The sequence below is a fragment of the Syngnathus acus genome, chromosome 10, assembly GCF_901709675.1.
Source record: "Syngnathus acus chromosome 10, fSynAcu1.2, whole genome shotgun sequence".
Taxonomy (NCBI): domain Eukaryota; kingdom Metazoa; phylum Chordata; class Actinopteri; order Syngnathiformes; family Syngnathidae; genus Syngnathus; species Syngnathus acus.
The window spans coordinates 13,517,357-13,543,246 of NC_051095.1; the positions used below are offsets into that span (position 1 = coordinate 13,517,357).

The 25,890-nt window shown below is 40.1% G+C and overlaps 1 protein-coding gene across 1 annotated transcript in view; it reads left to right on the forward strand.

Moving 5' to 3' along the window:
• Window positions 1-14,582: 14,582 nt before the first annotated feature.
• The window catches only part of gfra4b (GDNF family receptor alpha 4b), a 34,907-nt gene continuing 23,599 nt past the window's right edge, over window positions 14,583-25,890 (forward strand). Inside the window, exon 1 of the mRNA XM_037262358.1 lies at window positions 14,583-14,932. Within this exon, the coding sequence (XP_037118253.1) occupies window positions 14,890-14,932 (43 nt within the window). The 5' untranslated portion in view covers window positions 14,583-14,889. The remainder of the gene's footprint in view (window positions 14,933-25,890) is intronic.

Sequence of the window (25,890 nt, forward strand, 5' to 3'; positions counted from 1 at the left end):
CTTATCGTGGGTGTTTTTGGGAACGCACTCTGAGCGTGCACTGCTTCAAGCTGACCATTTGGAAACTCAGAGCATTGTTAAAATGTGCAGTTTGATTATTCAGAGTGCCCCAAGAAAGCAGTGCCAGAGGCCCAGAGCCCAGCGCATCAGGCAGTGCAAGGAAAGGAAACAGTTCAAGCACAAGCTGCTGATTGCTTCATAACCAAGGCTGCACCTAAAAAAAATTCTTTAAAGAACACCAGGGGTTGTTGCTTGGTGCTCATTTTCGACCTGACCTACCAAACTCATGGATGAAAGCTTTTTTGTTTGTTTGTGTTTTTCTTTTCTTCCGTTTTTTATTTTAAGAACAGAATTACGCGATCCTCGTGAGGATAAGAGGTTCGGAAAGTGAATGAATGAAATTACATTATAACGGGGATACACGGTACGTTATTAAAACAATAAAATGTACTGTTTTATGAAAAGGTATTACATTTATAATACACTTTTAGCACAATTCAGCAACAGTATATCACCATTTCTTTTAATTGTTGAAATGATAGAGAACTATATTTAGTATTTATTTTTACCGTAATTTAATCATTTTATATTAGCACATTCTTTATTACTAGAACTATTTGTGACACTATTTCCTTTCCCTAATCAGTTTACAATACCAGAAACAGCTCTAGGTGTGCTGTGCTAAGCATTGTAAACATTGTTAAATAAATTCCTCTCTCACTGTGTCAATCAAAGGTGAATATTATTAGCCCTGTTGCAGCAAACACGCACACTGCGCAACTGTATCTCATTATATCATGTTAGCACTGATAATACTCATACAGAATTATGCCACTCACTGGCAGCCCATATTAGTTATTGTTAGTCATTTTAAGGCTGTCCAAGTATTTCCTTTATGAGCTTTATGAGCTGTTTGTAGTCATTTGGATGACTGCAGCTTGAACTGTCCCCCTCCACTCTCCCCCTGCCCCACCCTCTCCTGAGTTCGGGAGAGATATAATCCTCTTTTATCCGGGTCACTCCTGAATGTTTACCATTGAGTCCCCTGAGGACACGTGGGCCACATTTTTACCACAGACCTGAGCGACCTCACAATGTGCACAATGCATGGCTGGGCAGCAACACGCCTCATGAGGCATATGGCTCACATGACCTGGCTGGATCACTTTGACAGAATGGATGTGTTTCTTTACATCTCGAGTGGAGGAGAGGGGGGAAAAAAGTAAAGAAATGAGTTGCAGTTGTTGATTTCCCCTCAGCCGTCATTCCGTGCCAATCGGAGATGAACTAATTATGCAGAATTTAGCAAAATAGTGTTTCTATGTTTCAAGTTAATGCATCAAATCATCCAATTAATTTCAAGTTGCGGAGTAAATATATCTTAATGATGATATATGCTAAGAATAATTCATAATTGCAGCATATCGCTTTTGCTTGTTATCCACAGACAGTGCTTGAAGATGTTTATTCCACTTCTGCTTTTACACCAATTTCAGCCTAAGTGCGATATTGCTGCAATTAGACAATCCATTAGGCAGCATCTGGCGTCACATAAAAGGGTGTGTTCATACAGCGGCGACATGGAAAATAACATTAAAGTGCAGGTTTTTACAGACAATGTAAAAAGGAGTTTCATATACTCATGCAAAGAAAAACACTCCATAAAATTAAAATGAGTGCCTGAAAAAAATAACTATAATTAAAGTGAAATCCTTGGTTTTCACCTTTTTCAAATAATTTCATACCCAACTCTTCAGGTTCATTTTATATGTATTTATTTTGGTATTGTTTTAAATCCAGACAGAACAAGAAAGGTCGGAAATTATAGTATACTTTACTTTTTTTACACAATATTTTTTTTCATCTTGCACTCCACCAATACTCCAGAAATAATAAAACAAAAACAAAACAAAATCTAATAAAAGCTAACAAGCCCACTCTAAGAATTAATTAAAACTATTTAAAAAAAGTCAAAATGATCTATGATAAATTATTATAACTCTGCAATGCACAGGGGTCATAAGGGGTCATACAACCTCTGAAGCTGTTAAAAAGAGTCGACATTGAGACTAGTACGTTCAGTATCAGTGTGTTTTATACTAAAGCAAAGGCAGCAAAATCCAGCTTTGCCTGGCAGTGTAAAAATGGGTTTAACATTCTAACTCCAGGAGCAGAAAATCACCATGTTGACTTTATTTCTCATTTTGTGTCATTGTTATTTATACAGAACGGCACAGAACAAAAGTTGGGGACTTTTACAGGTGGCGTACAAGAGGATTATGCTATTACGTCTGAAAACGGAAAATTGCCCGTTTGAATTCATCATCTAGTAGTATTTGTTGCCTTTTATAAAAAAAAAAAAGTGGAAAGGAAAATACTGGTTATTGTAGGCAGCGTACAGTCGGCTAAAAAAGAGGCTACCGCAAAAGCTGGAAAATTGCCATCTGCTTTGGTCCCTTTAAGAAAAAGGTGTCAAACTATGGCGTTTTGAAATATTGAAAAACGTGGCTTAATATACGTACCTTCAAAGGAAGAAAATTGCTTTTCAAAAGCAGGAAAATGCTCATGTTTTGCAAGCTGCTGTACTAAGATACACTAACTCAGTGGTATCTGGTGTCAAATTACCCGGTTAGCTTTGTACCCTCATGCGGACTGTACTGGAGCATTTATCCAAAACAGCATGACAGAAAAGAGGCGTCAAAATGAGTCTTTAAAAGGGACTTAAAAAAGATGCTCGCTCCCAAGATGCAAATTGCCTGGTTGACTTTGTACCCTTATTCCATGTCATTTAGAACGGCGACAAGGACAAAAGAGGAACAATTGCCATTTAAAATTAGTCAGTCTGCCGAACCGCAGTTTAATCTGACTCAGTTTTCCCCCGACAGTCAACCTGCTACATTTGTCAGCCTTTTTTGAATACTCAACTGCTCAATGAGGTCAATTATCACTCAAGATAATGGCTGTTACATCATATAATATAATTAACATGAATCAGCTTTGATTGCACCTCCACTTCATCAGAGAGCTCACCTCTGAAGACATCACAGCTGAAGGTCAACACAAAACAACAAGCGTCAATAAATACAGTAGAGCCTAATTTGTTCTCACCAGCAACCCAGGCTGCATTTAGCTCCTCCGCCCCATACAAAGATGTTAAATTTCTCTGTCGCGACGTATCACGACGAGCAACTTCCTTGACCCCAATTTCTACTTTCCTATCCTCCTTGACTTTGGCGCCATCTTGAAAACTCTCACACAAGTAGAAACATTTTGTGTTGGTAGTCTAATAAAATTGACAATTTGAACTCAAATTGTGATGTAAACTACTTAAACTTCTTGGTTTATTATTGACTTGTTGATGGTAAGAAAATGTCCGTTGCCAGCAACAAAAGGTATTTTATGTGAGAATTTGAACCTTTACTTAAACTCAATCAAACAAGAGTGTTCAATGTTGAATTACGAAGAAACTCAAAAAAATAAACCAACTGGAAAGCAGAAATGACGTTGAAAATTTCAGTTTCTGGTCACCTTGGTATCCCTCGTCTTTGCCATACACTTAACCCACAAAGTGGAAGGTTCTTGAGTTTGAGGACCCTGACACATCGACTCACCGTCATTATTGATTTGCCCTCGTTCTCAACACACACACACACACGCACACGCACACGCACACACACACACACACCTAGATTGAGTAAATCACATGTGCTTAATGGCCATCATTATTCATTCCACCATAATTGGACATTCTCATGCGAGTAATGTTGACGTCATTTAACTATCTTTTAATTTCCTTCAAAAGTTTCCTTTCAAGAGGACCCCTAGTAATTTAACACTGGAGCCAAACTAGCTTAGATTGGAGGTGTACGCCTTAGTTTTGATTTCGACATTTTCCAGAAACTGTTTTTGTCATATATTGGTCAGATTCATTTTTACAAGTGAACGTATCCAGTGTAGCCCTTCAGCTGTGTTTTGCCTGTGAATTTCAGTGTCCTTAATTGTCCAGAACGACGGCAAAACATAAGAACAAATATGCTTACATCACTTTATGGTCAGCTGTGCTTATGGCAAGGGATATAGCGCACTCCTGCTCTACATTATATTTGAAAAACTCATTTGTTGAGGGAAAAATTGACTGCGATTGATGACAGCTAGTACTTACATTTAGACATTTGGGACAAAGACATCTCATTGATTTAAAAGCAGCGTTCTGTCCTCACTCAGTTATTCACTGCGACATCTAATCATCAAAATGGATCAAAATCATTACGTCATTACTTTACAAATCCAATTCAGTTTGATTGAAAAACTGTTGTTGAGGTACTGTGGAAGAGCCATGGGAGGATGTAATATATTTTGCGCAAACTTCCTTAACTGTAAGAGAGCCATCAATGATTCTTTGCAGTATTAATAGTAATAACAATTATGTGCATACATCTTGGGGAAATATGGGCAAAGACAAAAAGAAGGGTGCGTTCTGCAGCAGTGATTTGCTGTTCCACTATAAAGTGCAAGCACACTTGACAAGTGGCTTATTTATTAAAACAGGAGGGGATGACACCGGCAGCAGATTGCCTTATTATTTATAAAGCTGGTTTCGCGTCGACATTGACAGCCTATGACAGGGACACAGCGTACATGATATGGCCTCTGCTGTGGCGCTCATTGATTGATCATTTATTTAAAGCAATGTTCGTTTACACTTTTTTGCGGCCTGGGGAATATGGAGCTGGGGGGGAAAATTTACACAGTGCGTGCGAGGCCTCAATGTTGATGCAAAAGCTGAAAAAAAAAACCATGCTAATTAGAATTAGCACTATTCTAAATGGACTCATTAATATGAATTAGAAAGTACTATGCAAGTGCGAAAATGAAGGAAAAGTGCCGTTTTGCTGGAGTTTGGAAGCTGAAAAGATAGGTAGGTGGAGAGAGACAGGGAGCGAGAGAGAGAGAGGAAGCGAGAGAGAGAGAGAGAGAGAGAGAGAGAGAGAGAGAGAGAGAGAGAGAGAGAGAGAGAGAGAGAGAGAGAGAGAGAGAAAGAGCATTTCGGGTAGTTGTATCATCTTATTGACACAAATTTTAAAGACTGTAATCTCCCACCGTAGAATCAAAATATTTGACATTTTACACGACACCATATAGTTGAAGATCCACATTACAAGTCTCCTTTAGCAGCTATGTTTGCAAATTATGTAGTTTTATTGTAATTTAATATTGTAAAGAAACGTGACTTTCAAATGCAAGTAACAATATGAAATATTGTCCCATATTACATTTTGGACGTAAGTTGCCCAACACTGAGCTTAATAGGTTTCAACTTCACAGTACTGCAAGGAATAACATTGCAGCCTCGCTGTTGACTTAACAATCAGAACGGCTAACAGTAGTTGTTCCCTCCTGTGACCTTTGAGCTTCGCAATATTTTGCCTTCCAGTTGAACTAATTGTTTTTGTCCCCCGAGGTGGGAGTGAACATGTACGAGCGGTGTGGAAACATCAGCGAGGAAATGGCGTGCAGGTTCAGGGTTCAAGACAAAGCTGCACAAGCACAATGAAGCTCATTTCTCTTCGTCGCCGCGGCAACGCATAATAAAGACTGCATGTTTCGCCTCTGACCCTCTCCTCCTCCTCCCTTTCGTGACCCTTCATCACCGAGTACTTCTCGTTTAAGAATATAAATATTCCCATTTAAATCAGTGCTGACATGCTGTAACATTTCACCCAGGCATGTTTATTTTCATGCAAATGAAGGAGCTAATTCATCCTCGTCTGCAGAAACAGCAGACATCCTCATCCAGGAAACAGATGTCCACGTGTACATGGATATACCTCTATAATCAAAATAAATCCCTACTTTAGCGTCGACAAAATCTCTGTCCGCACTCATAACATCCAATCACAGGCTGTCAACTGCATGCCGAAGCAACAGGTGGCGCTATAACGCCCAACATTAAACCCTTCTGAACAATTCCAAGTCGGGCAATGCCATATTGTCCTGTAATTTTGCGCTATATTCTGACTGTCTGCTGTATGCACACTTGCTCCATTTTTGCTCCTCTTATTTATTGTGTTATTTGTTTATTTATTATTTATTGACCACTCTTATTTATTCATTGTTTGTGCCTTCTTGTTTTTTTTTTTTTTTGTGTCGTTTACTTGTATGTGTATTGTGTACTATGTCTTGTCACCGTGGGATAGTGGGAACGTTATTTCGATTTCTTTGTGTGTCTTGGCATGTGAAGAAATTGACAATAAAGCAGACTTTGACTTTGATATTGACATGTTCATGAAAATCTTTGTATTTTCTAACATGTTACAAAAATCCCATATCTGTGGTTATTCTGACCCAGAAGGAAATGTGTACAATGTAAAACAAATTCTGGCGATGTATCATCATGTTAAGGAGTGTGACGGACTCAATTGAAGTAGTGCACTGCTATTGTGGCAGTTTATTGATAACATCCATTGTAAGTGTATACGTAAAGGGCTCGTGATTACATGGGTGTGAGGGCAAGTCACAAAGAGGAAGTGGTCATGACAGCTATTTTTCACCACATTAAAAACCTTTACACACAAACAACAGCACAAATCTCAGTCAAGTTGGTTATTTTATTTATGCAAAATATTTACATGATTGTAAACGCCGGCAATATGTAACGATTGATGGTAAGGACAAGACGATATTGACTCTCTGAAGTGGTTTGATACTTTCTGAGAACCACCATATAGTCATATAGCATATGGCTCACATGACCTGGCTGGATCACTTTGACAGAATGGATGTGTTTCTTTACATCTCGAGTGGAGGAGAGGGGGGAAAAAAGTAAAGAAATGAGTTGCAGTTGTTGATTTCCCCTCAGCCGTCATTCCGTGCCAATCGGAGATGAACTAATTATGCAGAATATAGCAAAATAGTGTTTCTATGTTTCAAGTTAATGCATCAAATCATCCAATTAATTTCATGTTGCGGAGTAAATATATCTTAATGATGATATATGCTAAGAATAATTCATAATTGCAGCATATCGCTTTTGCTTGTTATCCACAGACAGTGCTTGAAGATGTTTATTCCACTTCTGCTTTTACACCAAATTCACCCAAAGTGCGATATTGCTGCAATTAGACAATCCATTAGGCAGCATCTGGCGTCATACAAAAGGTTGTGTTCATACAGCGGCGACATGGAAAATAACATTGAAGTGCAGGTTTTTACAGACAATGTAAAAAGGAGTTTCATATACTCATGCAAAGAAAAACACACCATAGAATTAAAATGAGTGCCTGAAAAGAATAACTAAAGGGTGTTTCATAAAGTACGCAGTTTTTTAATTGCGCGGGATTTTTTTGTTTGAAGATTGTCAGCACTGTTCCTATCATTTTCGTTATCTATTATCACTCCGATTAGAAGACCATTTGTCGTTTTTCCATTTTGTAGCCATGGAGCGGTTCAGTATCGAGCAACGCATTCTTATTGTGAAAACTCATTACAAAAACGGGGAGTGCTACACAGAGACTGTCCGTAAACTTCGCGCGATCTTTGGACGTGACAATGCCCCGACCGCAACAACAGTTTCGAGGTTGGTACAGAAATTCGAAGAATCTGGGTCAGTTGCAACCAGAAAATCGCCCGGTCGAAACCGTAATGTTCGAACGCAACAAAACATTGCGGTAGTGCAAGACAGTGTGAATGTGAGCCCTGTGAATTTCAACGATCGGATGACTGCCTGCAGAGAAAGTGGAGGTGGACATATGCTCGATATCATTTTTCATTATTAAATTGAAGTATATGTTTTTAGTACGGGAACTGTTGTTTGCAGACGATGCAGCCTTAGTCGCACACACAGAGAGTGATCTTCAACAATTGATGGACAGTTTTACTAATGCTTGTAAAGCATTTGGATTCGTCGATGAACATCACCAAGACCAAAGTCATGGGTCAGAACATACAGGTACCACCGTCAATCAGTGTCGAAAACAATCAGCTTGAGGTTGTGGATGAATATGTCTACCTGGGCTCAACGGTCGCCAGCAATTTGTCACTGGATGCCGAAATCTCAAGGCGCATAGGCAAAGCCTCAGCTGTTATGACTAAGCTTCACAAGCGAGTATGGGGTAACCAAAAACTCACAGTGAACACCAAGCTCAAAGTCTACCAGGCTTGCGTCCTCGGAACATTGCTGTACGGTAGTGAGTCATGGACCACCTATGCTCGCCAAGAGGACCGACTGGAAAGGTTTCACATCCGGTGTCTACGTCGGATTCTGGACATCACTTGGCAAGAGCGCGTCACGAACACTTCGGCGCTGGAAAAGGCTGGTTCCCTCAGTATGCATCTCCTGCTTTGTCAACGTCGAATGAGATGGCTTGGACATGTGCGCCGCATGAATGATGGAAGGATCCCAAAAGATTTACTCTACACTGAGCTCGCTTCAGGACATCGCCTGAGGGGTCGTCCAATGCTGCGCTTTAAGGATGCGTGTAAAAGAGACATGGTCCTTACAGGTATCGACACAAAAAATTGGGAACTTCAAGCGATGGATCGTAAGTCCTGGCGCCAAGTCATTCATGAAGGAGTCAGGAAAGGCGAGGAAAAAAGAATCCAGCATTTGGAAAGCAAGCGTGAACGCAGGAAACAGAGACAGGAAGCTCAGGCCCAAGAGCGACCAACTCAATTCGTATGTCCGGCTTGTGGGAGAGACTGTCATGCTAGAATCGGACTGCTGAGCCACTCAAGACGCTGTACTTTACTCCAGTGATTCCATGCTCCATGGCGCTACCATTGTCTCTCGAGACAGACGGATGCCATAGATGTTGAATGAAATTAAATAAAAATTTTGAATTTTGCATCGATTTTGGCTGATTTATTGCATTTTTAAAAACTGCGTACTTTATGAAACACCCTATATAATTAAAGTGAAATCCTTGGTTTTCACCTTTTTCAAATAATTTCATACCCAACTCTTCAGGTTCATTTTATATGTATTTATTTTGGTATTGTTTTAAATCCAGACAGAACAAGAAAGGTCGGAAATTATAGTATACTTTACTTTTATATACATGTATAAAAGGAACTAGGCCATTGGTGCACTAAAGAAGCAGTATGTGCAGTCATGAGGCAGCACTGATAGCGTCAAGTTTCCATTGAGTGCTTCTCTTTTCCAACACGGTTTTTAGTACACCTCTCAGCTATCAACTCTCACATAATTGGAGAACCACGATACAGTCTGTAAGACGAAAAAGGTAACCGTGTCACTGCCTGTGTAAAGTTACCGTTAAGTCTGGCGCAGTAGGATGATGTCTCTATTTGGCAAATGTAATCATAGCTCAACTGAGCATATTCTCACCAGAAAAACAAACGCCTTGTACCTTATTTGGAGCAAAATGGAGCATTTTTGTATTGGAGGAATGTGTTGCATTGTGAGGAATAGTATCCATAAATGCTGATTTTTGGGGAATTAGACAAATTGTATCAGTAGATAATAGATGTCCATGTTTAAATGATCGTTCATGAACTGTGATGAGTGCAGTTAATATCATTTTCCCCCTCCCCGTTGGGAAGAATGAGCTCGAGGTGTTTATTTGGAGAGAGGTATTTATTTGCTCAAATGAACAATGTACTCAGTAGCTAATTCCCGCTTAGAAGATAATCACCATTTCCAGTCTGATCATTTGACTATTGAATGGCAAAAGCAAAAACACAAATCAAGGCTGACAAGACTTAGTGTATTGCTGATTATCAAATCAAATTATGTTCTTACCAAAAGCAAGACGAGGTCCTTTCCAGGCTTCTCGTCGCCACTCTGCCCCTTTTGGTTTTGAAATATACTTCCCATGAATCAACTAATACACTCGACTGTGAATGTTAATCTCGAGGTGAGTGTCTGGTGGTGAAATCTACTAAATGGGGAGCATCAGCAAAGCCACTTGACCTCCCGCGAGCTGACACTTTGACAGATCGATGACCATGTCTGCAATAACGAATCTCTCATTAATGTCGTGTCCATACGGCAAGGGAATCAATGGCTGCTTGCCTCAAGCAAAAAGTGGGCGCGTTCTTTACCACGTCCATCTAGGGATGCAACGGATCTGGCAGCTATCATCAGTGCATTAGCTGTGGCTCAACACACAGATCCCTGCCAGCAGCTCAGATTGACTCTGCATTTTTCATTTGGGGGGCCTTAGTCCACTGAGCGGGCAAGATGATTCGTCATCTCGCCGTGCAAATCTTTGCATGGAGACCGAAGTAGTGTCAAAACAATCCCTAGATATGTGATCCAAAACAAGTAAAAGAAAAAAAAAAAAAACTCTACCTGCAAGAGAGCATTTGAGGCTCGGCGTTATGAGAGCCTCTCAAAGAACCAACTCCACTTGTGCCCTCCAGAGATTAGGCTTACATATTGCAGCAAATTTGTCCCTGTGGGCTTTGCTTTCGTTTTATTGTTGATGGTTCTGACAGCATGATGCAGGTGAATATTTAAGTAGCCCCCAGAAATATTCCTTGAAAGAGAAAATTAAAAATTAAATTCTTACCAATGAAATGTGCACGCAGCACTTTTTCCAGACTTACTGGTACGATTGCATGCCATGCAAGGTGAAATTTTGGCTGTAAAGAAATAATGTGAAAGCACCACTGAGATGGATAAAAACGGATGGGTTTTGCTGCTTGAATTATATTATAATATATATTATAATATTATTTTCATGTAATTTATTCATCAGAATGATATGTTTGGACTAGTGGGGAGGGCAAAGAACATATTGTAAAGAAATTCTTTGACTTGACCCGTTTAAGTAATACAACTTCAAAGACTGAGACTGACAGTCAAAGAGAGCTTCAAACATTGATCACCCTTCCATATGCAGCAAGGACATCAGATCTCTTTTAAACGAATACAGACACAAAATGAATAATTGCTCTGTAAATAATAAAACATGTGACCTGGGTTTGCGCAATTATAGAAATCTGCATTTTATAAAAACGTCACCTCTTGATAATATGTGCGTCAAACCAACGAATACATTGCCTGTCTCTCAGTCTTCCCACATTTATGCCGTGACATTAACCCAATCTTGGTCGAGAACAAGTCACTTTGAGCGGACTCACCAGGAGCTGAACCACGATTAAAGTGCCGATTTTCTTTTATATATGGTCCTCTCGGCCCCTGCTTTGGCCTCCAGTGCGTCAGCTGAATCATACTCGACAATGAAGTGCCTAATTTGAGCGGCCTCACTTGCAGCCGAGACTCAGTCAATTAAAGGGACAGTTCTTTTTTGTTTCTAAGAGGGATCGCTAAGCGGATTTATCAGGCAAACAAGCATATGACTCCCATAGGAATCAAATTCCTGGGAAACCCTTCTAATAAAGAAGTGGTTTTCCATTCCTATCCCTTGGTGAACCTCAAAACACAAGAATATCATAAAATAAGTTCTATTTGATAGGGATTCAAGAAGCAGTTTGGGAAATCTTTTTCAGAAGGTCAATTCTTTTGGGCCTGTGAACAGGATTTGAACCTGTCATGCCATGTCGAAGTAATTTAAAAATGGAAATTTTAAAACAGAAATGATCCTATTTCAAACCCAAGGGTACAAGCACCACATAGTCTCTCTAACAGTGAAAAGGTTGTTATGTTTGCAAGCATTTTTTTTCCATTTGAATCTAATGCTAATCTAATGTGCATATGCTGCAAATTGCAGACAGTGTGTTAAATAGGAAAAGATCCCCAGCCAACAGAGTTGCTCTTTAAGGACTAATAAAACACCATTCTTCCCATTTTTTTTAACTTAACGGCATGCCCGCAGAGATGCAAATGCACTGTTACACATAATGTTGTCGCAAGCTTGTTAGTTTGAAACTATGGCTGAGGTGCAGGGACATTACAGATGCAGTCTGACTAAGCAAAATATCGACTCCATCGACACAGCAACTTGAAATACATTACATACTATATCGAAATGATTGAAGAAATGTAGCCAGCTTTTGTAAGTAAGGCATGAATGGCAGCAAAGATAACACCAGCAGGCAAGAATGTCCCTATAGACGTCTTTGCTGTCTTTACTACACAGCTGGATCATCCTTTTGGACTCCACATACACACGTGCGGTAAAGTACACAGACTCTAAGTCTGGCTGCTCCAACATGAGTGACCCTTTGTTATCTGCTGCTGGACAGCTTTGTTTGCATGGATCATCTGGAAACTCCATTTTGTGCTTGCCGGTTTGAGAGAAACGCACTAAAGGGGGTCGGTCAACAAACTCCAAATGCACATCCGGGCTCGCCCGACGAAAAGGGCTTCTGAAGCATAGAATGAACAGATGGTGCAAAACTGGAATGCTTAGCACAAGAGAGAGAAAGAAAAAAAATCAATTACTGTCTGTTTCAAAACAGCGAGCAGCTCTGCAAATGGAGCTGTGCGGCTCTGGTGGTCAGTACTGACCAGGGACTGATTTGCCTTTCCATGCGGGCCAAGTGTTTGTGCAATGGAAACAAATGCATTTTCCGGATATTGTATTACCCATGCAGACATTCAGAACACTTTCCAACTGTTTTCAAAAGTAATGTACTCATCGCTCAGTTGCAACTAATCAACATTGCCCACCGTCCAGTACCAGCGCTACAGTTTTTGTACTTCAAAATAGTACAGCTGGAAACTGCATTACTTGCAATGACAGTTTGGTAAGGAGACTGCGAACGTATCCAGAAGGAGACGATGGGCAGCTGTATCAAATGGAGACTGTAGAGTACAGTAATGGGAACAGCACTCACTACTGAAGAAACTGAAATGTTAATAATTTCTCATGTTAGAGTTATAATTATAGAAAAAATAGACCACAAACAATGATGATAGGAGAATGCAGTGGAGGCTCTCTGGACCTTCTGCTGATAAGCCAGTCTAAGTTCCTTAGACTGACTCCCTCTGGCACCTGCTGGTTTTTATCTCCAAGTGACCTTCCTGTAAACATTCTCCTCCATTCTTGCACATACACTGTCGCACCTCATTCTTTCATCATTCTTTCAATTTTGTCATTTTGTACGAAACTATGTGAGCTTTTTGGCTGTGACATCATTAATCTATTAATGTTCCCTGACTATGCAAAGTTTGTTCTTTTGATACTCCATGTCTTTGCTCACGTCATTATATTCTTAGTTTAATCATGCTTCCAATCGTATCTTTTCTTTGTTAGGCAAAATATTTCCCTCTGTGCAGAACGTTCAGTAGTAATCGAAAACTGGCATCTAGCATTAGTCAAAACATAAGATATAATCAAGTACTGAACATTTTTAGACGACTTTGGCAGTGTCCGTGATTTAGAAAAACATCAGGCATGCATTAAACAGTTCCTTAAGGGTCATTAAGCTATTCAGGCAATATACCAAAAAACATTTGTTATTTCAAAGTGCTCAAAAATATATATCAGATCATAAAGTTAGAAAAACCTTTGTCATTACCACCTATCAAAAATGTCTAGTTATGTCTTCTTTATTGATTTGGTGTGTAGGTATAATTATATGCTTAAAATGTTTCTTTTTTGATTTAATATGTGAATATACTTTTCTGTTTATGTGCTTTATTCAATGAGGTTTGAGCATATCTGTTTTTGTAGCTAGGCAGGACTTTTTGTATTTCGACCCCATTCCTAGGAGTTTGCTGCCATCTCAAGGCATCTTGGTATTGCAGAAATTTTTCTTTTCTTTCTGTGAACCAAAACTTGCACTGTTCAAAAATGTCATATGTGTTCAGACTCTAAAAATGTATTTCCGCATAAACAAAACGACAAAACGGCGAGATTTTTAAAAATCTGTTTGCAATTGCCAACATGGAGAACAAGGGCAGTTTGGGCTGCTCAGCACCTACAGCTATGTGACCCAAGAAGGGATCCAACTAAAAGAAGACTGCCAGCATATTATTGTACGACCAATTAGAGGTGAACTGTCAGCATGAATTTGGACTGTGAGGCTTCCAAACTGTATTGGAAACCTATGATGAAATAGGTTCGCCCCAATTCTGCCTCTTCTGAGAAGTCCGCTGCATCTCACAGAGGTATGGGTGTGTGCGTGTTTGTGTGTGTATTCAATTTTCTCTTCAAGTTCATGTAAGACCACAACTCATCGACCGGCGACCGCACAGCCGACCTCCAAAAAATGTGCGTCTAACTCTGGCATTCCGCCTCACCTTGTGTTTCCTTTTATATACTTTACCACCATCACCACTCTGCTAGACTAACAAACCAAACAAGACCTTGGGCTGATGAAAGGACTATGTAAGTCAGCTTTTTCCAACTACAGAAAGAGTCGATTTGACAGAGCTACCCTGAGCGACATTTTGTCCAACAACACAAATTATTAAAAAAAAGAAGAAAAAACCCCACACTAAAAAATCTTTAAGTGTACACATTTCAGTAATAAGTACAGCATATAAGGAAAATAAATACAGGATTTCAAACAAAGTTAACCTCTGTCTAAATTAATTTTAATTTCTCTCTCTCTCTCTCTCTCTCTCTCTCTCTCTCTCTCTCTCTCTCTCTCTCTCTCTCTCTCTCTCTCGCTTCCTCTCTCGCTCTCTATCTCTATCTCCCACTCTCAACTCACCCACACTGTAGATAAGAAGGCGCGCGGTCGAACTTCACATTAAAACGCGCAGCTCCAAATGCGCAACGACCAGTCACCGACTCGAATCAACTGATGGGATCATACCACCTTAAAAGGCGACCGAACGACAACTTGACAGCTTCTGCAAGATTACGTCGCATTTTTCTAACGGCAATAATATTATCTTTAATAATGACCCAAAGTGGATACCAGCGTCTCTTCGCCTAACTCCGCAGTTCAAGGTGAAAGTTCCCACGCGTTTATTATTCCAAAGGGGGGAAAAACATCATTTGGCGCAGAGAGATGGACCTGTGGGGGCTTTATCTTCTACATCTCACAAGTTACGGTAAGTGGATTGAATCATCAAAATGACTTATTTTTAGCTGCGATGGACTGAACAATGCGCGCATAATGTAATTCTTTTGTTCATTCATTTTTTATTCTTTTGTTTTTAATGTTACTAATATTTCTCTTTTTTTATGTGCACTTTTTATTTTACACTGCTGCATTACCAATTGCGACTGCTTCGATCGACTCCCCCTGTTTTATTGTTATTACACAGTAGTAATTATTTATGCCTGCTGAGCTGTTTATTCCGGTAAACAATCCCCATACAGCATTAAAGTGACACCTGCTCTCCATGTAATTGAAAGAAGGAGCACTATTGATTTTTTTTTTTTAAGGGGAGGCAACAGTGCACTGTGGTGTGTCTCGTTTTCTGTTAAGTGTGTCCATGTCGTACATGCTAAAAATAATTAAAGAGCAAGCCACATATGCATGTGCATGGGAAGATAAGACACTAATGGAGGGGTGGGCAACCCGGGGCGCCTGGGAGTTTGGTCCAATCAGTCATGCAATTGTAAAATCCTCAGAGAAGCTGCTCTAAGAAGCTGATTTAACGTGATTTCCCCCCCCCAAAAAAAATTAATCACATTTTTTCCCATCAGTTTAGTAAGGAGACAGCACCAAGATCCCTCTAAGCCAGGGGTCACCAACCTTTCTTAAACCGAGAGCTACTTCCTGGGTACTGATTAAGGCAAAGGGCTACCAGTCTGACACACTTCTGAAATAGCCAATTTGCTCAAGTTGGCTTTCACTGTTATTATTGTCATTTCCAGTTCACATGTAAGTGTGATTTTAATAAGAATAGCAAAAATACAGTCAAACCTTGGTTTTTGACCACAATCCGTTCCATAAGGCGGTTCGAGAAGCGAATCGGTCGAATTCCGAATCTATTTTTCCCATTACAAATAATGGAAAAAAAAATTATCCGTTTCAAGACAAAGAAAAACCCCGCCTTTTTAAGCATTTTTTAATTTGGGCATATTTTTCCCATCGTGCAACTGCAGCGCACCGCCGAACGCGCAAACGTAGCGCGTCGCCCACCGCGCATCTGCACCGCGTTGGTCGCATTATTGTGACAGAGCAGTCGCTGAAATTTCGAAAATATGTTTAAAGTCCTGATGTACTTTCCAAAATTTAAGTGGACCTAAGTGCGCAGGGAGCTTAATTTTGTCTGATCGCGCAACTGCAGCGCACCGCCGAACGCGCAACAGTAGCGCGTCGCTGACCGCGCAACTGCACCGCGCTGGTCGCATTATTGTGACAGAGGCGTCGCTAAAATTTAGAAAATATTTTTAAAGTCCTGATGTATTTTCCAAAATTTAAGTGGACCTCAGTGCGCAGGGAGCTTAATTTGGTCCGATCGCGCAACCGCAGCGTGCCGGGCGCTCACTGTCGCATCGAGAAGCGAATCGGTCGAATTCCGAATCTATTTTTCCCATTACAAATAATGGAAAAAAAAAATATCCGTTTCAAGACAAAGAAAAACCCCGCCTTTTTAAGCATTTTTTAATTTGGGCATATTTTTCCCATCGTGCAACTGCAGCGCACCGCCGAACGCGCAAACGTAGCGCGTCGCCCACCGCGCATCTGCACCGCGTTGGTCGCATTATTGTGACAGAGCAGTCGCTGAAATTTCGAAAATATGTTTAAAGTCCTGATGTACTTTCCAAAATTTAAGTGGACCTAAGTGCGCAGGGAGCTTAATTTTGTCTGATCGCGCAACTGCAGCGCACCGCCGAACGTGCAACAGTAGCGCGTCGCTGACCGCGCAACTGCACCGCGCTGGTCGCATTATTGTGACAGAGCCGTCGCTAAAATTTAGAAAATATTTTTAAAGTCCTGATGTATTTTCCAAAATTTAAGTGGACCTCAGTGCGCAGGGAGCTTAATTTGGTCCGATCGCGCAACCGCAGCGTGCCGGGCGCTCACTGTCGCATTGCTTTCTTTGGAGGCATGATTAGAGGTTAATACAATCCTCAAAGTAACGAAAATACAATAACAACGGAGTCCGTCGGCATCCGGGCCGTGCGGTCGGGTTTTTTCGGGTCCTCCCGGCTCATCTCGCGAGGTTCAACCTCCAAATTTTATTCGACAACCGAAGCAAAAGAATCTCGAATTTTTTGTTGGAATTCCGATTTGTTCGAGAACCAGGACGTTCGAAAACCGAGGTTTGACTCTAAAATAAATAGATGCAGCTCACTGACAAGTTCCGCTATTTGAGCTAATTTTAGAACAGTCCTCCGGGCGACTCATGCGGTCCTCACGGGCGACCTGGTGCCCGTGGGCACCGTGTTGGTGACCCCTGCTCTAAGCCCATCCATCCATTTTCAATAGCACTTGTCCTAAAAATAGGTGCGCTGAAGCCCGTGCCAGCTAACTTATGTACACTCTGCCAACCTTGCCACAGGGCACACACTGAAGCCAATCTGCTTAGGAGCAACACATGCTTGAATATATGCCATCCCTCATTGAGACACATTCTTTGACAATGATTAGGTTATGTGCCAAAATCAATTAGCAGTGCAAAGACTAAATCACTTAATGACATCATGAATCGAATGAAATCGCGTCGGTTTTGGATTCAAGTTGACTAAAAGTCAAACTGCGGGAGGTCTCGAAGTACAGACATTGATCAAGTGGAGGGTCAGCTCCTGCATTGCGTGGGACGCAGAGTTCAAGTTACATTACTGTAGCCGTGGCTGTTATGAAAAATGAAACAGATCCCCGGCGAGCAGCCTGCGAGGCGAGCTTTGATGTTATCGGTGTGATAAATGTGCACCGGTGCACACGTTGACAAATCCACATCGAAGCTGTAAATTATACGGAATTAAGCACAAACCGAAGAGTGTGTGATTATTTTAGGTTAGATAAGAAGTTCTCTGGAGACCCTGCAAGTGAAATGGCAAAAAGGAGAGAGTTCATCATCAACAAGGTCCTGTGGTGGCACATGCTGTTCAAAATGGTTTTGATGCAGTGGCAGCATTTCTATTACGTGTACAAATATTGACAGATTAGTTGACTGCTTCACAATTGACAATTTTATAGAACATATTTTTTGATGACGTCTCCTCTTTAAGAAAGTCACCTGGAGCCGAGCCGCATCCCACAAATGTATATTGTCCAATCACAGTCCTGTGCTGGATACTCTGATAAAGGGAAAAGCTTTGCAGTAGCTAGTTGAATTGGTGATAAATGAATAGGTCAACCTTTGTATGCTCCAATGTAAGCAATATTTTTGTATTATCAGCTATTGACGTAGCGAGGCCTGCTTAAAATTGTCAATTGGGGCATTTGTACATGTCTGTACTGCTTATTTGTATGGTTTTATTTCAGTTATTCATTTTCAAATATTTTAATGGTTTGGCCCCACCTTCTCTGAGCTCCTTCACCCATACGCACCTGCTCGGTGTCTTATCTTCGGAGGACCAGACCTTATTAGATATACGGAGGACTAAGAGGAGGCTCAGAGGGAAGTGAGGCTTTTCGGTTGCCGTTCCTGCTTTTTGGAGTGACTTCCCATTAAACTTTAGGCAAGCCACCTCACTCATTTTAAAACGCATTTTTATTCTTTGGCTTTTGATTCAGCATGAGACTTGGTTTTCGTTTTACTATTGTGTGCTCTTTACTATCTTTGTTATTAATTCATTCTTTTGTACCTTTAGCTGTATCAGTTGTGAGAGTGCACTCTATATGATGATGACAATTATTTGTTCATTGTTTTTGCTTTATTTATGAAACTTTGTTTTCCTGTTGTCTTTTCTGTGTTTGCCTTGTGTTGCACTGTTGCATACCAAACTGCCTCCTGGGGACAATAAAGATCAGTACCAGATCAAACTCCACAACATTCTATGTGGCCCTTTCCTTGTCTTACTTTTAAAACTAGCTATCCATCATAAAAATGATATACTAATGACCAAATGCAGAGCCAATTATGTAACATGATGGAGCGATTAATAGAGTTCCTATAGAGAACTTGTTAGATATGGGACAAGAAGTGTAACTTTCACACAGCCCGGCCACACATCGAATTTGTAAATGGGAACAGTGTCTTACTGCTCCACTCTCAGTGATTACGCATCGTTCGAGCACCCCCCCCCGGCCCAGAGGGAAACTCTAACTACGATGCGGACTATGATTAACACAAGTTTGACATCACTGCTGTAATTGTCCCGAGATATGGCTATATTGTGAAACCTTGTATGTCTATCTTGCATTTGCTCGGCGACCAGTCAAGGGTGTACACCGCCTATCACACAATGTCAGGTGTGATAGGATCCTGTTATCCGGAGCACTAATCAGGATAAGCGCTGCAGGAATTGGATGAGTGGATGGATGAGTTATATTGCTCTAAGAAGTGCACACAGTGAATGCACCATGCTGGGAGCTTAACGGAGAACGCAACGGTAACTAACTTAGTGAGATGTGGCAAATGGACAACTCTGTAAACTGTCAGGTAGTTTGACTTGAACATGTCAGTGTTCTGGGCTGATCAATAGGTGTTGACCCTTTAATGGAAACAGGAGTCCAGAACATTCAGAGACAATATAAGGATGGGGCAATTGACTCTTTCAAGTCTGATTGCCTCATTTGAATCATTTCAATACATTTACAAGGTATGATGTACCTTGTTCTGTACCTCGATGTGAGGTGGCTCTATAGTCTCTCGGCACTCAGCATCAGCCAAAATGTAATTTTTGACTTTATAGCTTCGACATTGTAGGATGTGACCTGTATCCGTAATGGTGATAGATAAGTACTCCAGAGCATGCAATTAGCAAGCATATTGGCTTGACCTCCTGCAAGACATTTGTCATGACTTACACCTGAGGCAGGTGGCATCATAGTTGGCATCACAGCATAATACACATACATTTATGTGTATTTTTAACCTCTTTTATGCGCCATCATCACTATTTAGCTCCATGAAAAATGTGCAGGATAGGAGATTGTATAACACGTAATACACTTCTGCAATATGAGATTTATGGGGAACTTAATGGTGTGTTATGGAATCCTGATATGACGTTTTTTTCTCACTCGTCGACACTAGGCCTCTATTTTCTAGCGCATTTTGCCTTTTGCGTGAGCTCAAGGCTCGCTGCATTTCTGCCGGTGTGCCCACGTAGTATATGGAGTGTTGTTGGAGATGTGACAATTTGGTGGAAAACAAACAATGGCCATTAAGGTGCTTCTGTTTTGGTTAGCAACATACTTCAAATGAGCTGAGCAATTTTTATAGACACTTTTCACTCTCTCTCCAGCGTTGCTGTAACAAGCCTGTTTGGAGTCTGTACCAACCACCCTCTACTTTGGATGTGCCTTTCATTGTCATGACACTAGCAGGTGAAGGAAAGGCGTGGCGTGGCGATTTGTCAAGTTCCAAATTTAATTAACGGCAAGCTCAGTAAAAATATGGATTGTATTTTCACTCGTGGGGGCAGTACTTCATTACCAAGCTGCCAAACTACACCAAAGTGTTTTGAATATCATATGGCACATGCAACAGAAACATCGTCAAACACAAAAGGCCCTTCTTTGCCTGCCAACTCCTGGATTGGGCCGGCATGAAGTAGTAAATTATTTAAACAGTTTCATCACAATCTGTCAACATTCAGAAAGGTAGACAACTTTTCTTACTACAGCTACATGCTTGATTGTGTAACTTCACGCTTGACGGGTGGGCAGGCACTCACTCCACACACCCATCTATTTGTTTACAAGGAATATTTTAATCCCCTTTTAATACATTGTAGAATTAGAACAGCTATAAACTTCAAACATCCGTCCTCACTGTATAGTAGTAGCCTGCGTCTTCACTGAACTCTTAACGTAGCTGATTATTAGACCACAAGGGCCTTGCACACATCTCATGAGCAGGAACCAAAGCTCTATCAAGGATGTCAGTATTCCATCTAACAAAATGCAGTGGCTTAGTAATATCCACTCACTTGTTGTGCGACAGCGGAGTTAAAAGCTTTCCAGACGGAAAGGCTCTTCGACTTCACCTCCGGTGGACTAGCTTGCTTCTCCAGTCAGAGCCTTTAAAACGTATTCAATTATTAAGGCTGCAAAGTCTGCAGAGGAGACGCATTCACTCGATGTCCGTTTCGCTGTGCTGACCTTTCACTGTGTCATTATTCAATGCCTCGCATAATTGTCTGCCTAGGTAATGACTTCAATCACTACACAAAGTTGACAGTCATCGATCCAAAGCATGTCACATCCTGATTATGACTGTCAAGGACCCTGATGGGATGTGTTTAAAGAAAATAACCAGTAAATGATAGGGTGGCACAAGGAGCAGCAGTTCACAAAAGTGATTTGAGCCTTCAAACTTGCTGTTATCTATTTTTGATAGGACAACGCTGAAGAAATGACACTACAATAAAAAGTGTACAGCTTGTACGTTATAAATTTACTGTTATCTCAAAATTACTCAACACAGCCGTTAATGTCGAGATTGCTGGGCCCACTTTGGACACTTTTACTCTGGGGTGTCCTCACTTTTGTTGCCAGCGGTGAAGAGTAAAATGCAGGATCCGATGTCAGGCCCCCCTCACTGCGTCTTCCCTCACGCTGTCACTTATGTTATGCGAAATGATCATTATCCTGGATTGCTCTTTCATTCTGCTACACTTTTGAGGATGAGAGAATGGTCAGCCGGGATGATACGGAAATATCAATATCGGTCTGGAATTGATTTGTAAGAAACTGGTTATGTATGGGAAAATTATCAGCATGGTGAGTAGTGCACTGAGAGGCTACTGTGGGGTTATTATAGACTTTGAATTTTCTTTTATTATAGTTGTTTTTTAATTTTTTTTTTGACTTGCTTTTTTACATTTCCATTAGTTTTTAAAGCAAGTTTACTCCTTTTTATTTGTTAAAAATGCTTTGTTTTCATTTATTTTAATATTTGTTTAATATATGGAGTATTTGTTGAGGCAAAGATAAACATAAAGTAAACTACAATTCTGAATTGACTTTCTGTAGAGATAAAGAGCAGTACCACAATAAATACATTTCAAATGAGCTCTGAAAGATCATGTATTACATAAATTGACAAAGATAAAAACAAAAGACATTTTCTCTACACTTTGGATTATTTGCAAAATGGTAAGATGTAGTGTTTTTACTTTATTTCAGCAATGAAAATGTTAATTCCCAAGTTTAGTAGTTTTTAGTTACTATTTCATTTGTTGTTAACTTAACCTTGGTCTACTGACAGAACAATAAGTGACTGACAAAACCATAGTGATACTCTGATTGGCTGAATCAGTAGATCGATTTTCATTTAGTACGCGTGGGATATAAATTAATAACACTTACAAAGAAATCCTGACTGTGAATCACGGCTTTTGCTTTATCGTTGTAACATGAGATCATATTATTAAAGTAATGCTGTATAAAACGAATTTGGTAAAAACCTTAATGACATCGCATTCATCCTTTAGATTATGTTGATTGTATTTCACATCAGTTATAATATTTTGACCCTCAGACAAAGTCAAGTGACATATTTTCAACAGCTTTGACCCCCAGCAAACTTCAAGCACAACAATGTCTTCTTATCACATCAGTACCATTATCAGTATCATTGATACCTAATTCTATTTTTCTTGGTATCATATCTTTAAGGAAATGTGCACTATCACAAGTCGGAGAGCTATCACAACAAACCAATTCCATAAGGCACTGCAAACATCTATCTTGATCACTACGCTCAGCGACAGAAGATGGCGTCCCCTAAAAAAAAAAAAAGGATTTTGTGAAATCGAGGGAAACTGAGGCTCATTAACTCGGATTCCTCCCACTAAGAAAACTTGCTCCAGAAAGGGAAGCCTTATGCCTTTGCAGAGTAAGCGAGAGCTCCTCTTCTTTCCTGGACACTGTTACGTCTAAGTGGGTTTTCATGATGATAGATGGAAGGGAATTCTTGAGAAGGGGGCCTGACAAAAGGTCCAAGGACATTCTCTCTTACCCAGGTTAGCTGAGTGTGAAATGAGAATTTTCATTGCACACTAGGACCTACAGGTACATATGGCCACTCTTTTTTTTTTTAGCGGATGTAACGAACCACTGTTATAGAACAATCTTTGCCGGAAACAGTAGTTTCCCTCAAGTGGAATTGTAACATTAGGACGCCAACTTATGTCTGTTCTTTGCTAAATTCGCAGTAATAATAATAAATAGATATAAATGAATAAAGGCTACTGTCCTTTACCAAATACAATCTAAGAGCATTGGAACTATTATCGATTGACGTACCTAATTATTCATTTACTAAATTACGTGTCCTTCTGAGAGTCAAGAGTAACTAGAGACTATTCCAGCTGACTTTGGGGGTGGTGGGGCACACTAGTCATCAGTCAATCACAGGGAACATATTCTATAGACAAACAACAAGAAACATGTTTTGGGGATGTGGGAGGAAACCGGAGTACTGTGGAAAACCCCTAACCACTATCCAGCCATTTGATACACTGTATCATTTAAAATCAATGGACTTTCTCCATTAAAGACTAGGCTGAAAACTATGCCCATCCATTTGAAAATTGATCTCAGTAAATCAAATGAAAAGTATCGCTCTTTGACAATGTGAAAAACAATCTTTTGTAATTTTACCATTAATAGGATGGAAGAACATCACTGAACTAATGGTACATTGATGTAACTTTTCAGAGCTGCCATGACATTCTTTAGACCACAAATCATGCCAAATCATAGCTGCATAGTTGCCTCAATTGATGATCTTATTTGAAATCAGTAGGATGCTTGCTTTGAAGTAAAGCCAGTATTCTTGAGAGTTTAAAGACGATTAGTTTAGAATGGCAATGTGACAGCGACTGATTCATCTCCTTTACCATTTCCTCAGTGATAGTACATCCTGGCTTTTATAGCCTCACCCTCGCTTGTCTCTCACATTCCAAACTTGCATAAACATCAGCAGCCTTGGTAAATATTATCCGACTTATGTTATGTTACAAATGTTGTGCAAAACAAGACCAAAGCGTAAACAATCTCGCTCCCCATACAAAACGAGCTGACCTTAAAGCGTCTCAGCTGTACGTTTCCGCGACCGTGAATGCAACTGCCTTTTTTCCTTATGCAGATTCATGACAGACAGGATGAATGAAGCCAGCAACAGCACTATTTGATATGTGGACATGCTGCATTATTAATGTTATTTCATTAAAAAGGAATTGTGGCCTCCAACTATATAGAAGTAGCAGCGTTAGTTTACATGCACAGACAAGTAAATACCACTGAGCTTCAGCCAAGATAATGCAATAGTTCCTTATCAGTGTTCCCGAGCCGGAACGTACACTAAGGCGGCTGCAAATAGTGTTTCAGCAGAAATTAATTTGCCGTCTCTTATGCCCAGGAGGAGCTCTTCTGTTAATCAAATCAGGGAAAGCTGCGTGTGGCCGCAATCAAAAGGAATGTCTGGAAATGCCCGTTTATGTGAAATAAATTGAATTATTGTTGTGTTGTACAAATAGGAAATGCAGGAAATGGCTTCATAACTAGAAGCTCACGAGCCCTGGCGCGGGTCATTCGTCTTGCCTCAATTCCATGTGATGGAATCTGACAGCAAAGAGAAACACTGCATCCTAACAATCTATCTAACTATCCATTGAGCTTCTTCTATTTTATTATTCCTGTGAAAGAAAATACAAAGATTTGCTCAGAGACAGTCAAGCAATAACATGAAATTATAGTGGAAGCTGGCCGAAAGGAGGAACAAGTCTTCCTTAAGGAATAGTCTATCTTAATTGATCAGTCACATTTAATAAGGGTACAGATTGACTTCAGGAAGAGCATAGCTAAATAATGCATACATTTACATGGAAAATGAGGTTAAAAACAAACCATAAAAACACTTATTATATAACTTTCTCCCTATGACACAGAATAAAGGGACAAAGTAACACCCACAATTTTCCACCGTTGAAAGCGTATTAGCGCCGTAAAGGATCAGATGTCGTCAGTTTGTAAGGATATTATGTAGTGGGTGTGAAGTGTTAAAAGCAGTTGTTGCTGTCTGACAATTATTTTATGCACAACACCAGATGTGGGTAATTGTAAAAAAAAAAAAAAAAATGCATGGACTAAAAATCTAAACTAAATACACCGATGGTCACTTTCAGAAAAAAGTGAAAATGATGGTGGGGCCATTTTGCGATTCTTCATCTTTTGTTTATTGAAAAAAAACCTGAATGTATTGTATATTGTGTAATATTGGTTAGGGTTTAAGTTCTAATAATTCAAAGAAAAACACAGCAAAATCTCAGCTATGTGTTCAATGCAACAAAGTACATGCAGTGATGCCTTGGCTTACAAATTGAAATTTTCTCGCACCATCCTCGTAACTGAAAACACCCGGATATCGGAAAGCATCTTGTCCCCATTGAAATGAATGAAAATGGATTTAATTAAAATTTTATGTGAAAACTCTACATATTCTACTTTCTAACACATTGTGCATCACGATTTCATGCCTCAATGCCCATTAATGATGTGCTCTTTCTGGTGTGCTCACCTTGCTCAGCAGGAGGCAGTAAATACAGACTTACAAGACTTTCTCAACTAATTCACTCGCCAAGCTGTTGTAATATTTGTTGTTTTTCACAGAAAATGCCTTCAAGTATTGCTATATTGTCTCTCTCTGTGTTGCTGCACCATCTATTTTCAAATATATGTTGCTTAAAGTGCCAAATCCAAGTGATACAACTTTTCTTGGCATTTATCGTTATCATATTTATATATTATATTTTATAGAATAGGCAATAAAGGAAACGTTGTGGGCCGCCATGACACAGACTTTGCACACCCCCACCTTAAGTTGACAATCAACATAGGTTCTTGCCATTGTACATTCATTCAGCGTCTGCATCTGCAAACACTTAAGCCCCAGCATAATAGTTAAAAAAAAATCCCCCTCCCTCTGAGGCGATT